Below are 17,284 nucleotides of genomic sequence, written 5' to 3' on the forward strand. Positions count from 1 at the left end.
GCGCCCGCGGGTTCGAGACCCACCTGGGCAGCGAGACCTCATCTCTACAATAAATAAAAAAATCAGCCGGGCGTGGTAGTGCATGCCTGTAATTCTGGCTACTCGGAAGGCTGAGGCGGAAGGATCGCTGGAGCCCAGCAGGCGAGGCTGCGGTGGACAGGAGCAGCCACTGCACTCCAGTCTGGGCGACAGAGTGAGACTCCAACTCAAAAAAATAAAATAAAAGTTAAAATAAGTTGGGTGCTGTGGCTCACACCTGTAATCCTAGCACTTTGGGAGGCTGAGGCGAGAGGATTGCCTGAGCCCAGGGGTTTGAGACCAGCCTGGGCAACTTGATGAGATCTGGTCTCTACAATAAATCAAAAAATTAGCTGGGCATGGTGGCGCATGCCTGTAGTTCCGGCTACTTGGAAGATTGAGGCGGAATGATCACCTAAGCCCAGCAGGTCAAGGCTGCGGTGGCCGTGAACATGCCACTGCATTCCACCCTGGGTGACAGAGTAAGACTCTGACCCAAAAAAACAAAAAAATAAATATTACTCCCAATATTGGTCTCCCTGTGCCAAACTAGGGGATAAAACACCTACTAGGAGCTGAAAAGAAATAGGCAAAGTCAGACATGTCTACTTGTGTTTATTCTCGTTCTTTAAAAAAAAAAAAAAAAAAGGTGAGGAATGGCGGAATGGAGGGAAATAACCCAGAAACACTGTGAACAGGAACCAAGACTCCAAGACCTGGGCGTTCTCTGTCTGCCCTCAGTCTCAGTTCTCTGGGAGATTCCCACCCACTCGATTTTCTGTTAAACAAGACACCCAAATCAGCAGCAAAGGTACCTAGAGTAGTCACTGAGATTTCAAACACTGGGGATGGGAGGGACAAGTCCAAAAATCAGGAGTTGGGAAAACAAGAGAAGGAAGGAGGGAGAGGCTGGGCTCTGGAGAACAGAGCTGGGCCGTAAGAGGTGGACGCGAGCCAGTGTGGGGGATCCCTCCTGACTCTGCGGCCCACGTGCCCCCGGGCCCCAGAGAGCCCCACGGTTTGTTCTGCAGTTCGTTCCCTATGCCCACGGGCCTCACAGGCCCAGCTCCAAGTCCTCTAACTCCTCTTCCAGCGCCCTCCTTCTCGCGAGCTTCTCCAGCTGCTCTTTGCTGGGCTGGGTGACCTCCCCAGCCTGGATCCGCTGCTGCAGCTCATCCACCTGCCGAAGCTTCTTCCTTAGGCTCTTTATCTTCTTGGCTTTCTCAGTGGTGGCGGCTGCGTCAGGCTGCTCGGAGGCAGCTGTAGGGGCTGCCCGGGAGCCCTGTGGGGCACTGGGGAGCTGGGCTGTCTCTCCCAGCGACACCTTATCCAGAGTCCGGCTCAAGGCCTCTGCCTCTCCCTTCTCCTGCTGTTGCCGCCTCTTCTCCTTTCGCTTCAGGTTACGTTTGGCTGTCTTGGAGAGGCCTGGTTCACCGCCTTCAGGCCTGGATGGGGTGGCAGGAGCGGTGGCCTCAGGGCTCAGCCCCGGGGGCAGGTCTGGCTTACTCTTGAAAAACTTCACATACTTGTTTTCATATCTGCAGGAAACAGAACATGTCAACAAAACTTCAAAGAATTGCTGACTTTTTTTAACCCTTTTTTCTTTTGAGTTGGAGTCTCACTGTCGCCCAGGCTGGAGTGCAGTGGCACGCTCACGGCCACCGCAGCCTCGACCTGCTGGGCTCAGGTTATCCTTCTGCCTCAGCCTTCCAAGTAGTTGGAAACACAGGCATGCACCACCACACCCAGCTAATTTTTCTTGATTTATTGTAGAGACCAGGTATTGCCAAATTCCCCAGGCTGGCCTCAAACCCCTGAGCTCAGTCAATCCTCTCACCTCCACTTCCCAAAGTGCTGGGATTACAGGTGTGGGCAACCCGACCTGGCAAACCCTTTTCTTGACCTTCCAGATCACTTCACCATCAGTGCAGTCCTGCTTCCTTCCTCTCTTTATGGCCCTCCCCAACTTCGCTCTGCAGGAGAGATTGTAGGAGGGTCCCTGGAACCCAGGCTCTGGATCTCTGAATGCCATTTGGAGGTTCTGATGAACAGCAGCCACAGGAACAGGACTAGTCCCCTGGAACCCTCACTCGGCCCTGAATCCCAGCCCCTTCCTCTCCTGTCTCAGGTACTGTCCCTCCTTCCATTACCTTGGGGCTCAGGAGAGTCTTCCCTGAACCTGCGGACACAAGGATATTCTATCCCCCAGTGGGGACCCCATTAAACACCCCTCCTCCAGCCTAACCACGCACACTGGGACCTCCTCCTGGGGCACATAGCCTTCTTTCACCCTCCGCTGCTTGCGCCAAGTCCCGTCAGGTCTCTGTGTCGAGGCGATGTACTTGCCTAAAATGAGAAAAATTAAGTTGGAGAGTTACTTAATCTTGTCTCCAGACATTTCCCAGGATGAGAGAAGAATTTATAAACATACATCCACAGTTTCCCTCAGCACCCATCCATCCACCAAATGCAACTGCTAGGGCAGCTTTTCTCATACCAACCCTCGATCCCTCTCTCCTTATTTATTGAGTGTCTATGCACTGTGCAACACAACATCCTCGCCCTCAAGAAGCTTCCATTTTTTTATACTTTAGTTGGCAAGACAGGACAGGCACACCGAGGAAGAATTTTTTAAAAACACAAGGCAATGGCATGGGAACATGAAAAGCAATCAATGAACAAGAGACAAAAAAGGGGCAAAAACAAGAACCACAGGGAGGAGAAATGACAGGAGGTGTGGTAGAGAAGGGGAAATTTTATTTAGATGGTCCTTAAAAAAATAGGCCGAATTTTAGGATTCCATATTACAGATATATAAGCACCAGTGCACAAAGATGTACATAAAGGGTACTGGTTAATTATTTAAACTAGCAAAAAGCTGAAAGCAACTTAAATGGCCATCAATAAATGAATGATTAAATAGATTTGGTTCAACCACACAATGGAAGAATACCATACTCTTATTAAAAAGAACATTAGATATAAATGTTCTGACACTGAAGAATTCATGATATACTATGTGAAAAGACAAGTTGCAGGATCATGTATAGAGGTCCTCAAACTTTTTTATTTCAGGAATCCCTTCACACAGTTATTTTGTGGTATTATGCATTTCATTATGCAATGTTAAAAAGAGATCATGGCTGGCCTTGGTGGCTCAGCCCATAATCCCAGCACTTTGGAAGGCCAAGGCGAGTTTTCTGCGGGTTCGAGACCAGCCCAGGCAACCTGGTGAGACCTCATCTCTACAATAAATAAAAAAAATTAGCCGGGCATGGTAGTGCTCGCCTGTAGTTCTGGCTGCTTGGAAGGCTGAGGTGGAAGGATCGCCTGAGCCCAGCAGGTCGAGGCTGTGGTGGCCGTGAGCATGCCACTGTACTGCAGCCTGGGCAACTGAATGAGACTCCAACTAAAAAAAAAAAATAGATCATATTTGTTAATCTCATCAGAAAAGTCTATTAGGCCAGGCACAGTGGCTCATGCCTATAATCACAGCACTTTGGGAGGCCAAGGTGAGGATTGCCTGAGTCCACAGGTTTGAGACCAGCCTGGGCAACATGGTGAGACCTCGTCACTACAATAAATTTTTTTTTTAAATTAGCCAGGAGTGGTGGCGCATGCCTATAGTTCCAGCTACTTGGAAGGTTGAGGTAGGATTGTCTGAGCCCAGCCAGTCGAGGCTGCAGTGACTGTGAGCATGCCACTGCACTCCAGCCTGGGCAACAGAGTGAGACTCTGACTCAAAAAAAAAAGCCAGGTACAGTGGCTCAAGGCTGTAATGCCAGCACTTTGGGAGGCGGAGACAAGAGGACTGTCTAAGCTCAGGGCTTCGAGACCAGCCTGGGCAACCTGGTGAAACCTTGTCTCTACAATAAATCAAAAAATAAGCCGAGTGTGGTTGCGCATGCCTATAGTTCTAGCTACTTGGAAGGCTGAGGCAGAAGGATTGCCTGAGCCCAGCAGGTTGAGCCTGTGATGGCCATGAGCATGACACTGCACTCCAGCCTGGGCAACAAGAGTGAGACTCCAACTCAAAAAAAAAAAAAAAAAAGAAAGAAAAAAACTCATTAATAAATTAAAACAAAAAAGGTTACAGAAAATGGACAAGATTCCACCTTCACAGGTGATTCACAGCTGGATGAGATGGAAGAAAAAACATGATCAGAGAAAGTCATGGGTGTGGGAATGGAAACAGAGAGAGGTCCAGGTGAGTCAGGCAGTTCATGTTAGGGAATAACAGGAAGCCAGGCTGGAAATGAAAAATGGGGCCATCAGCCGGGCTCGGTGGCTCAACCTGTAATCCCATGCCTTTGGGAGGCTGAGGTGAGTGGATTGCCTGAGCCCACGGGTTCAAGACCCGCCTGGGCAACTTGGAAAGACCTCATCTCCACAATAAATTAAAAAAAACAGCCGGGCATGGTAGCGCATGCCTGTAATTCCGGCTACTCAGAAGGCTGAGGCGGAAGGATCGCCGGAGCCCAACAGGTCAAGCCTGCGGTGGCCGGGAGCGGCCATTGCACTCCAGTTTGGGCAACAGAGTGAGACTCCAACTCAAAAAAAAAAAAAAGAAAAATGGGGCCATCGTAGAGAGCCTTAAAAACAAAGTCAAAGAATTTCGATTGTATCTGGTTGAGTGAAAGAAAAACTCTAAGGAAACACTAAGGATATCATCTGCCTAGCTGTGACAATGTGGAGACAAGAGAAAAACCAAGTGAAAAAACCAAGAGGCTTCGTGGAGGGAGGACTGAGACCAGGGCTGCTTTGAAGAAAGGGACAGACCAAAGTAAATGAAAAGGGAGACAGGGTAGATCTGAAACAGACATTCATTCTAAAACAAAAATCCAAACATGAGAATGTAGATGGCATTTTCAGGAAATGGCAGATCAGTGTGGCTGAGCCAGCGAGAGGGCTGAATGTTCAGACATTGAATGCCAGTTAAGGAGTTTAATATCTGGCACATGGCATGCATTCAATAAATATCTGTCAAATGAATGAACCCTTTATTCAAAGTATTGTTTTAGGGCTTTGGATGAATGAATGAATTCTTTATCCAAAGCAGCATTTTAGAGCAATTAAGCTAGCATGATAAGAGGGTGACTTGGAAAAGGAAAACATCGGAGACTGTGAAACCAGTTCGGGAAAAAATATGGCAATAATCCTGGCATGAAAGGGCAGAATTGGCTGAAACAGTGAGAATGGAAAGGAAGAAGCTGATGCCAGATACAATATCAAAGGATCAATAACACTTGGTCATTCACTGACTAGGGGAAGGGTAGGAGGGTTAGAAATCAAAATAAGTCAACATACTTTGTTTTAGTAAGCCCAATCTTGAGAATTTAGCATAAGAAAATAGTTCCAAAAGGAAAAGTCAAAAAAATAAGAAAAGAGCCACCAGGCACTCACGCCTGTAATCCCAGCACTTTGGGAGACAGAGATGAGAGATTGCCTGAGCTCCGGGATTTGAGACCAGCCGGGGCACACTGACAAGACCTCATCTCTACAATAAATCAAAAAATTAGTCAGGCGTGGTGGTGCATGCCTGTCGTTCTAGCTACTTGGAAGGCTGAGGTGGAAGGATTGCCTGAATCCAGCAGGTCGAGGCTGCAGTGGCCGTGAGCATGCCATTGCACTCCAGCCTGGGTGACAGAGTGAGTGTCTGACTCAAAAAAACAAAAAAAAGAAGAAGAGGGGAAGAGATAATTATGTGAAAATCGTGGCATTATCAACAAACAGATAAAAATTAAAAACAAACTTAACACTGACATTCCTGATTATACAGGAATGACTATATATAATACATGTTAAAAATAATGATTAAAGAGAAGGAAATCAGGAGTAGCCAAATAAGAAATGAGAATAAAAAATAATAATAATTAAGCCGGGTGCAGTGGTTCAAGCCTGTGGTCCCAGTGCTTTGGGAGGCTGAGGTGAAAGGACTACTGCCTGAGCCCACAGGTTTGAGACCAGTCTGGGCAGCTTGGCAAGATGCTGTCTCTACAATAAATCAAAAAATTAGCCAGGTGTGGTGGTGTACGCCTGTAGTTCCAGCTACTTGGAAGGCTGAGGCAGGTTTGTCTGAGCCCAGCAGGTTGAGGCTGGGGTGGCCGTGATCATGCCACTGCACTCCAGCCTGGGCAACGGAGTAAGACTTCAACTCAAAAAATAAATAAATAAATAATGATTTAAGTTTTCAAAAAACTATGTAATGTAAAACATAAAATTATATATACACCATGATTTCAACAATTAAATATATTTATAATTTTAGAAAAGAATTTGCAATCATGAAAATTATGTATACTTTTTCTCATTAATGTTGTTGCTATATTGTGAGTTTTTATTTATTTATTTATTTATTTACTTTTGAGTTGGAGTCTCACTCTGTCGCTCAGACTGGAGTGCAGTGGCCGTTCCCAGCCACTGCAGCCTGCTGGGCTCCGGCAATCCTTCCACCTCAGCCTTCCAAGTAGCTGGAACTACAGGCGCGGGCTATCACACCCGGCTAGTTTTTTGATTTATTGTAGAGATGAGGTCTGTCAAGTTGCCCAGGCAGGTCTCGAACCCGCTGGCTCAGGCAATCCACTCACCTCAGCCTCCCAAGGTGCGGGATTACAGGATGAACCACTGAGCCCGGCTTATTGTGAGCTTTTAAAGTATATTATTTTAGGTTTTCAAGCCTAAGTGGCTTGGAGAATTACAGGTACGCAAAGGAGGGCGAAATTACTCTTGACCAGGTAATTCATAAAAGATCTGGTGGAGGACACAGTATTCATTGTGGTCCCTGGAAGCCGGATTTAGACAGGTGGAGGTGGGGGTGTGGCTGAGGAAAGAGAAAGGGAAGTCTTCAGGTCTAGGGATCTGAGCAAGAGCAAAAACAGACCTAGCCACGCCACTACCTAGAATTCTTCCTGGATTCCTGCCGCTCTCCGGTATTACATGGAGGATGGAGTCGCACATCCAAGGCCTTCTGGATCCAGCTCTTGCTAGTTTAAGCCTCTCGGTATCTAGCCGTTCTCTCTGCGGTAGCCACGGAAACATTCACAAAGCTCACCCTGACCCACCCTCTGTTCTCTATGCCTTGTTGCTTTTGCTTCTCTTGGCCTGGAATAGACTTTACTTGTTTATCTTAGTCAATTCTGACTGGTCTTTAAAGGTCAAGTTCAAGTATAAGCTCAAGGCAGTTTTCCCTGACCTCTCCATCCCAAGTCAGGTTAGAAGTTGCCCTTTGTGCACTCACAGCACCTGTTTTGGCCTTTATTGTGCTCTAATTTTGAGCATAAATGTTTGTTTGTTTGAGAGCAGAGACTGTCTTTGAACTTTGTAGCAAAGAACCTGACCTACAGAAGACAGTAAATATCAACTGAATAAATGAATAAATAAATGTAAGTATCATATTAGGCAATGGCAAGAATCCAGTATGTTTTGGGCAAAAAGCATGTGCAATGGGAAAAATGATTAGGGGTAAATTAGACTATGAAAGGTCTCCAGTCTCCATAGAGTTTAGACTAAAGCTTCACGCTAAAGGATGTCGAAGGCCAATAAGGAAATACAGGTGATCTGCTCAAAGCAATGCTTCTAACATTTACCTGAAAATGTGTGCCATAAACTAAAAGGAAGAAAAAGGAAAGCAATAGCTGCAGACTTGATTTAGATGGTCTCTATGAGTATCAAAAGGAAAATGAAAGATAAATTCATTATGAAGGATAAATCAACAGGACCTCTGAAGACCTAACAAGATTGAATTAGAGGAAATAATCAAAACAGTGATTTCGTAGATTTAATCTGGTGCTTTTTATGTGTACTCTCTTACTTTTGGCCAGGCACCATGGCTCACACCTATAATCCCAGCACTTTGGGAGGCTGAGGTGGGAGGATCACTTGAGCCCAGGAGTTCAAGAGACCAGCCTAGGCAACATAGTGAGACCCTGTCTCTACAAAAGGTCAAAAAATTAGGCAGGTGTGGTGCACATGCCTGTATTCCCAGCTACCCAGGAGGCTGAAGAGGAAAGATTGGCTGAGCCTAGGGGGTTTAGACTGTGGTGAGCCATGATGGTACCACTGCACTCCATCCAGTCTGGGTGTCAGAGTGAGTCTCTGGCTCAAAAATTTAAAAACCAAATATCTTACTTCTCATTGTGAGTAAGTAAGGCACATTATAATAACATTTACTCACACATGGATTTTAAGGGTTTATTGAGCACTTACTCTTGTGCAAGGCACAATAACAGAAGCTGGGGACACAACAATGAGTGAAACAAGCAAGGTTCTTGCCTTTTTATAGTATACATTCTAGTGAGAAAGATAATAGACAAGAACACAGATAAACAAACTGATTATAATGTCACTCCTGAATTTGGAAAATTGGGAGAATAAAAACCACTGACAAACAACATCCAGAGAAGAAGACAACTTTGTGAAAACAACTAATTCAATTCTAGACAAGCAGTGTTTGACATGGAATCAGGGGGGAAAGAACAATACTAGAAACACATATTTAAATTAGTTGCATAGAGATTATAGTTAAGGCTTAAGAGGTAAAGATAGATTGTGAGCTACAGGACAGAAGCTTCTTGAATGGCCATTCTGTGTGGAACCCCTCAGAGATGCAAATAGCCCATTATCACAAAGAAGCACCTATTTTATGTTATCATGGTTCCATCCTCTGGCCTTGATGGTATCCAAGGGTGAAGTCAAAAAGAAGGGAGAGGTTTGGCGGTTCCCACCCCTACAAAAAAACCAAGGGCAGAATATCAGGACTTTCAGAAAACATCTTTGAGAGAGTCAGAAACTACAGATTGAGGCCTACTGCTAAAAGAAATTTTTAAGCTTTGTCATTTTCCCACATCTGCTGTTTTGTAATCTGTTTCCTCAAATCTATTAGCCATAAAAAACCCTTAAACTGAAAAGGCCTTGTTTTCAGGGGCTGCAGGAAGACAGTGGAGACAACACAGCAAGGCTCGGGACAGCTACAAGGGACTAAGGGAAGTTAAAGGTGTTAAAGGTGTGTTGAGGCCCTAGGGCAGTGTCAAATAAGCAAAGAGATCAAGTCACAGATCCGAGACTAGGGATGGTCTCATGGCCAATAATAAGACCGGGATATGGTTTCCAACGCAGAGAAAACATAAAGAGAAAATCAGAGCTGGAGGAACAACCCTGGAGAAATGGTCACGATCATTTCCCTCAAGGAAAAGGTGCAATGATTCATAGCAAAGGAGAACCAGGATGCCGTGGGGACCAAGAATTTTTAAGCGAGGGTAGGTGATCAACGGTATTAAATCCTGTTCTGAGGGGGCAGGTGATTAACACTATTAACACAACACAGAGATCAAGGAAAGGATCCAGTGACTGAGAAAAGGGTTACTGGTTTTGGCAATTTGGAAATCCCTGGTTATCTCCAAGAATATAACCTCAGGAAAAAGTATGGTGGTCAGAAGCCAGACTACAAATTCGTTAAATGCAATAAACATTTACTGAAAGCCTCCTATGAGAAAGGTACTATACTAAGCGCTACAGGGATTATCAAGATGAGTAAGATGGTCCCTAATTTCAAGAGTTGACAGTCTAAGTAAGACGGAGATGGGAAAACTATGCAAGGAAGGACAAAAGTGAACATGCCCTAAGGATCCTAAAAGAAATTGATACACACAAATAAGAGATAAAAGGAATACTCACACATTTGATGGCGGAAAGTGACAGGAAAACCTACTTGAAGATGAGCCGTAATAATAACAACAAAAACCAAATCAGCAGTCACTATCTCTGCAGGCAGAGAAAGGAAGGGAAAAAGAATTCTAAAAGGAACAACAAGCAAAAGCATAACAATAAAAACTCACAGTATGTTAAGAACAATTTAGCCGGCAGCAGTGGCTCACACCTGTAATCTCAGCACTGTGGGAGGCAGAGACAAGGGAACTGCCTGAGCCCACGGGTTTGATACCAACCTGGGCAATATGGCGAGACCTCGTCTCTACAACAAATCAAAAAATTAGCCGTACGTGGTAGCATACACCTGTAGTTCCAGCAACGTGGAAGGCTGAGGTGGAAGGATTGCCGGAGCCCAGCAGGTCGAGGCTGCGGTGGCCGTTAGCATGCCACTGTACTCAAGCCTGGGTGACAGTGAGACTTTGACTCAAAAAAAAAAAATCCCTGTTCTTTGGGAGACAGAGGCAAGAGGATTGCTAGAGCCCAGGGGTTCTAGACCAGCCTGGGCAACTTGGCAAGATCTCGTCTCTCCGATAAATCAAAAAATTGCCGGGTGCAATGGCTCATGCCTATATTCCCAGCACTTTGAGAGGCAGAAGCGAGAGGATTGCCTGAGTCCAGGGGTTCAAGACTAGTCTGGGCGAGATCTTGTCTATACAATAAACCAAAAAATTAGCTGGGTTTGGTGGCACGTGCCTGTGGTTCCAGCTACTTGGAAGGCTGAGGCAGAAGGATCACCTGAGACCAGCATGTAGAGGCTACAGTGGCCGTGAGCGTGATACTACACTCCAGCCTGGTGACAGAGTGAGACTCTAACTCAAAAAAAAAAAAAAGAAAAAGATTAGGAAAAAGTTTATTAATAAGCAGCTACACTACACCAGAAACTTTGCACAGATTATCTTTTTTAATCTAAACACTGGGTAACAGCTGAAGAAACAGTCTTCAAGAGATTAAGGACACACCCAAGGTCACAAAGGTAGCATGTAGCTGTAAGCTGAACTCAAATCTGATGCCAAAACTTACACAATCATTGCACTGCTGTTGTTCTGTCTCTTATATAGTCCAGTTTCACTAGCGTATAGGCAAAAATGCAGTATGTGATAAATTTAAAAAGCGGTTTGTGCTAATATTAGTATCTTTTTTTTTTGAGTGGGAGTCTCACTCTGTCGCCCAGACTAGAGTGCAGTGGCCGCTCCTGGCCACCGCAGCCTCGACCTGCTGGGCTCCGGCGATCCTTCCGCCTCAGCCTTCCAAGTAGCCAGGATTACAGGCATGTGCTACCACACCCAGTTGATTTTTTGATTTATTGTAGAGATGAAATCTCGCTGCCCAGGAGGGTCTCGAACCCGTGGGCTCAGGCAATCCACTCACCTCAGCCTCCCAAAGACTCGGGATTACAGGCTGAGACACACCGAGCCTGGCTATTATTAATATCTTAAATGTAAGAATGATTGGCCCATATGTTTGTTTGTTTTTTTTAATCAGGGTCTCAATGTTGCCCCAGCTGGAGTACAATGGCACTACTGCAACTCACTGCAGCCTCAACGTCCTGGGCTCAGGTGATCCTTATGCCTCAGCCTCTGGAGTAGCTGGTGAGGCAGGGAGCCCTTCCCCCAAGCCTAGTAAGATGAAGACCTTCCCAGGACAGAGTAGGGGCCCCCTTAATACAGTAAGATAAAAGCCTTCCCAGAAAAATGAAAGAGTCCTAGCACCATAAGAACTTACTTGAAAGATTTGTGTTAGAAAGGAATGTAGTCCCAATCTGTATTGTGCATGTATAACTCTGCTATAAACTTGAACTGTGAAATATCCAATTAGCCTGTATGTTACTAACATGTAATACTTATGGGGGGGGCAAAGAAGCTAAAAATGTATAAAAGGCAATGCCCCCGGGGGCTCAGGGCTCAGCCTTTGGATGTGAATCTGCGGAACCAGTGCCAGCATGAATAAAACTGCTTCCTGGCCTCGGTGTCCCAACTGATTCTGTAAAATCCTGCCACACTGAGACTACAAGGCGAGCACCACCACGTCCAGCTAATTTTTTTGTATAGAAAAGGTCTCACTTTCTTGCCCAGGCTGGTCTCAAACTACAGAGCTCAACCAGTCTTCCTGCCTCAGCCTCCCAAAGTGCTGGGATTACAGCATGAGCCAAAGCACTGGGCTCCATATGTAAATTTGATAGTCAATTCCACAAAAAACAGCAGCTACCCTTTACTGAGTGCTTGCCTGCCAAGTACAGTGCTCAGTGCTTACACACATTGTCTTATTTCATTTTCATTGCTCAGTGTTTATATACATTGTTTTACTTCATTTTCACAACTCTACAAAGTATTATTCCAGTCTTACAGATGATGAGAAAAGTAATAACTTCTGCAAAGTTACATAGTTACTAAATTACATCAGAATTCCAACCCAGGCTGTGGGTTTCAAAGGCTATGTTCTTTACACTTTATATTGTGTTACAAATTTTAAAAATACAAAAAAGCCTGGGCATGATGGTTCATGCCTGTAATCCCAGCACTTTGGGAGACTGAGGTAGGAGGACTGCCTGAGCTCATGGATTCGAGATCAGCCTGGGCAACTAGCAAGACCTTGTCTCTACAATAAATCGGAAAATTAACCAGGCATGGTGGCATGTGCATATAGTTCCAGCTACTTGGGAGGCTGAGGCAGAAGGATCACCTGAGCCCAGCAGGTCAAGGTTCCAGTGGCCATGAGTGCGTCATTGCACTCCAGTCTGTGCAACAGAGTGAGACTCCAACTCAAAAAGAAAAACAAAAACAAAAAAAATCTTCAACCTCACTAATAATCAAAGGAAACAGAAATTAAAACAATAAAATATCGCTTTCTATCAAAGCAGAATTTTTTTAGTTTTTAGCTTTTTGTTAGTTCTCTTGAAATTTACTGTATAAGAAACACGTGTTTTGTAGAAAACTTACAAGAAACAGTCTTGAGACTAATTAGAGGTCTGATTTGCTTCTGGTCATTAAACTCAGTAGTCATTTATAGCTTTTTTCTACAAAGCACTGATGATTCTCTTTCAAATAACTCAGTTTTCATGTCATGAAATAGACTAATTCTCCTGCCACAGGTAATGAGTCCAGGCTGGAGTGCAGTGGCACACTCACAGCCACCCCAGCATCAACCTGCTGAGCTCTGGCAATCCTTCCTCTCAGCCTTCCAAATAGCTGGAACTACAGGCGTGCACTACCACACCTGGTTAATTTTTTTGATTTATTGTAGAGACAAAGTCTCGCTAAATTGCCTGGGCTGGTCTCGAATCCATGGGCTTAGGCAATCCACTCGCCCTGGCTTCCCAAAGCGCTGGGATTACAGGCTGAGCCAAGTCCGGCTGAGCCCTATTTTCAAATTAAACCTTTTGGTTTTTCCAGCTTTGCTTATTTTGTGAATGTAAAAGTATTATGCACAATCATTATAAATAGAGATAATTAAAATTTGAAATGATTCATAAGCACAACACAGTTTTCCCTCTGTATCCGTGGGGAATTGGTTCCAGAACGTTCCCCTCTCCCACCTTCCATAGATACCAAAGTCCGTGGGCGCACAGATCCCTGGGGTAAGACGGCACAGATTCTTCAAAGTAGAATTTGTAAAGATGAAAACACCAAGCCAGGCTTGGTGGCTCAGCCTGTAATCCCAGCACTTTGGGAGGCTGAGGTGAGTGGATTGCCTGAGCCCGCAGGTTTGAGACCCGCCTGGGCAACTTGGCCAGACCTCATCTCTACAATAAATAAAAAAATTAGCCGGGCTGTAGCACACGCCTGTAATTCCAGTTCCTTGGAAGGCTGAGGCGGAAGAATGGCCGGAGCCCAGCAGGTCGAGGCTGCGGTGGCCGGGAGCGGCCACTGCACTCCAGTTTGGGCGGTAGAGTGAGACTCTAACTCAAAAAAAAAAAAGAAAACACCAATGCACTCAAGTGGTAAAATCAGCACATACATATACTGCCATTGATAAAACTCTTGTAGAAAGTGAACTAGCCGGGCTCGGTGGCTCAGCCTATAATCCCAGCACTTTGGGAGGCTGAGGTGAGTGGATTGCCTAAGCCCGCAGGTTCAAGACCTGCCTGGGCAACTTGGTGAGACCTCATCTCTACAATAAATAAAAAAAAAAAATTAGCCGGGCATGGTGCGCACGCCTGTAGTTCCTGCTACTTAGAAGGCTGAGGTGGAAGGATCGCCAGAGCCCAGCAGGCCGAGGCTGCAGTGGCCAGGAGCAGCCACTGCCTTCCAGTCTGGGTGACAGAGTGAGACTCCAATTCAAAAAAAAAAAAAAAAAAGAAAGTGAACTAATATAGCAATATACCATAGTCCTATCATTTAGCAGCATTTTTCAAAGCGTTTTATATAAAATACTACTTCCATAAGATGTTAACAGGAGCTATCCCCCAAAATTAAGTAAGTTGGAAGATTCTGGGATAAACACTGAAAAAAGATTTTGTGTTTTCTTTTTTTTTTTTTTGAGTTAGAGTCTCACTCCGTCGCCCAGGCTGGAGTGCAGTGAGGCACGCTCACGGCCACCGCAGCCTTGACTTGTTGGGTCTAGGCTCAGCGATCCTTCCGCCTCAGCCTTCCAAGTAGCTGGAACTGCAGGTACGCTCTACCATGCCCGGCTAATTTTTTATTTATTGTAGAGATGAGGTCTCGCCAAGTTGCCTGGGCTGGTTTCAAACCTGTGGGCTCAGACAATCCACTTGCCTTGGCCTCCCAAGTGCTTAGATTACAGGTTGAGCCACCCAGTCTGGCCGATTTTGTGTTTTCAATGGCAACACTTATGTAAATCTGTATGTTCTTATTCAGGTGAATATACAAGATGGTAATATGGTTTACCATGTTTCTCAAATTTACTTGTGCATAGAAACCTTATTTTTACTTTAGTTATTTGTTTTGTGGCACATCTCAGAGGCCTACTAAATGCTCCAAGGATCATATTTTGGGAAATACAGTCATATGATCCTAATTATGACAGCAACATACGAGCATAGAAAGAAAAACTAGGTCGGCGGTGATGGCTCACACCAGCAATTCTAGCACTTTGGGAGGCCGGGGTGGGAGGATTGCTTGAGCCCAGGAGTTCAAGACCAGCCTGGGCAACATAACAAGACCCCATCTCTACCAAAAAATCAAAAAATTAGGCCAGGCTCAGTGGTTCAGTGGCTCAGCCTGTAATTCCAGCACTTTGGGAGGCCGAGGCGAGAGGCTGCCTGAGCCCGGGAATTCAAGACCAGCCTGGGCAACTTGGTGAGACCTCGTCTTTACAATAAATCACACACAAAAAAATTAGCTGGGTGTGGTGGCATACGTCTGTAGTTCCAGCTACTTGGAAGGCTGAGGCAGAAGGATCACCTAAGCCCAGCAGATCAAGGCTGTGGTGGCCATGAGCATGCCACTGCACTCCAGCCTGAGTGACAGTGAGACTTCAATTAAAAAAAAAAAAAAGCATTTATTTGGGCTGGGCGCGGTGACTTACGCCTAATTCCAGTACTTTGGGAGGCTGAGGTGAGAGGACTGCCAGAGTCCACGGGTTCAAGACCAGTCTGGGCAACTTCACAAGACCTTGTCTCTACAGTAAATAAAAAATTAGCCAGGCATGGTAGCATGTGCCTGTAGTTCCAGTCACTTGGAAGGCTGAGGCAGAAGGATTGCCTGAGCCCAGCAGGTTGAGGCTGCAGTGGTCATGAGAGTGCCACGGCACTCCAGCCTAGGGGACAGAGTGAGACTCCAACTCAAAAAAAAAAAAAAAATAGGCTCAGCCTGTAATCCCGCGCCTTTGGGAGGCTGAGGTGAGTGGATTGCCTGAGCCCGCGGGTTTGAGACCCACCTGGGCAGGCGAGACCTCATCTCTATAATAAATCAAAAAATTAGCCGGGTGTGGTAGCGTGCGCCTGTAATTCCGGCTACTCGGAAGGCTGAGGCGGAAGAATCACCAGAGCCCAGCAGGTCGAGGCTGCAGTGGCCGGGAGCGGCCACTGCACTCCAGTCTGGGCGACAGAGTGAGACTCAACTCAAAAAAAAATAAAAATAAAAATAAAGTCAACGAGTTATCTCTGGGTTCTGGAATTAGCCAGGTAATGTTTATGATTTATATCTTGTTCTAATTATGAAAATATTTTCCAAATTTTCTACCATCAACATGAATTTATTTTATATTATTTATTTCAAATTAAGAAAGACTTATTTAAGGGAAGATATGTTATGAGGGACACAACGGGCAGGACAGTAGCGAGAGTGTTTGCTGCCTGCAAATTTTATAATTAGCAAAAAATAAGTCTTTGTACCTTTCCACTTCTAGGAAATCTATCCTAAGAAAATGGCCCTATAGCCGGGCGCAGTAACCCTATAGCCGGGCGCACTTTGGGAGGTAGAAGCTAGAGAATTGCCTGAGCTCAGGGGCTCAAGACCAGCCTGAGCAACATGGCAAGACTTTGGCTCTACACTTTTTTTTTTTTTGAGTTGGAGTCTGCTAGATTTTTTTTTTTTTTTTTTGAGTCAGAGTCTCACTCTGTCACCCAGGCTGGAGTGCAGTGGCACACTCATGCACGGCCACTGCAGCTTCAACCTGCTGGGCTCAGGCGATCCTTCTGCCTCAGGCTTCCAAGTAGCTGGAACTACAGACGAACACCACCACACCTGGCTAATTTTTGTGACTTACTGTAAAAGTGAGATCTCACTAACTTGCCCAGACTGGTCTTGAACCCCCCAGCTCAGGAAATCCTCTCACCTCGGCCTCCCAAAGTGCTGGGATTATAGGCTGAGCCACCATGCCCCCAGCCTACAATGAATTTTTTAAAATTACCCCAGTGTAAATTTTTTAAAATTACGCCCAGTGTGGTGGTGCGTGCCTGTAGTTCTAGCTACCAGGTTGAGGCTATGGTAGCTGTGAGCATGGCATTGTACTCCAGCGTGGGCGATAGGAGTGAGACTCTGATTCAAAAAAATAAAAGAAAAACATCTTAAATGCAGGCAAAGATTTATGCACAAAAACATTCATACAGTTCTTGTAACAAAAATTTTGAAAACAATCTAAAAGTACAATAACGAAAGAAAGATAAGACAGGGTACATGGCCAAACTATAACACACTCTGCTAGATTTTTTTTTTTTTTTTTTAGTCAGAGTCTCACTCTGTCACCCAGGCTGGAGTGCAGTGGCACACTTGTGGCCAATATAGCCTCGACCTGCTGGGTTCAGGCGATCCTTCTGAGACTGCTAAGTAGTTGGAACTATAAGTGTGCAATACCATACCTGGCTAATTTTTTGATTTATTGTAAAGACGAGGTCATGCCAAGTTACCCAGGCTAGTCTCAAACCTATGGGCTCAGGTGATCCTCTTGCCTTCACCTCTCAAAGTGGAGAGATTACAAGCATGAGTCACCAAGCCAGGCTAATTTTTTAATTTTTAAATTAAAAAAAATTTTTTTTGAGTTGGAGTCTCACTCTGTCGCCCAGACTGGAGTGCAGTGGCACGCTCCCGGCCACTGCAGCTTCAACCTGCTGGGCTCCAGCGATCCTTCCACCTCAGCCTTCCAAGTAGCCGGGACTACAGGG

The 17,284-nt window shown here is 45.4% G+C and overlaps 1 protein-coding gene across 2 annotated transcripts in view; it reads right to left on the reverse strand.

Moving 5' to 3' along the window:
* Nucleotides 1–616: 616 nt before the first annotated feature.
* Nucleotides 617–17,284, reverse strand: part of PYM1 (PYM homolog 1, exon junction complex associated factor) — a 25,525-nt gene continuing 8,857 nt past the window's right edge. For both annotated transcript variants that reach the window (XM_021715532.1, XM_008064035.2), the window contains exons 2-3: nucleotides 2,271–2,364; nucleotides 617–1,556 (exon numbers count right to left, since the gene is read on the reverse strand). In XM_021715532.1, the coding sequence (XP_021571207.1) occupies nucleotides 1,073–1,556; nucleotides 2,271–2,364 (578 nt within the window). In that variant the 3' untranslated portion in view covers nucleotides 617–1,072. The remainder of the gene's footprint in view (nucleotides 1,557–2,270; nucleotides 2,365–17,284) is intronic.

Source organism: Carlito syrichta, unplaced genomic scaffold (genome assembly GCF_000164805.1).
Source record: "Carlito syrichta isolate Samal-C Ts95f unplaced genomic scaffold, Tarsius_syrichta-2.0.1 Scaffold307179, whole genome shotgun sequence".
Taxonomy (NCBI): domain Eukaryota; kingdom Metazoa; phylum Chordata; class Mammalia; order Primates; family Tarsiidae; genus Carlito; species Carlito syrichta.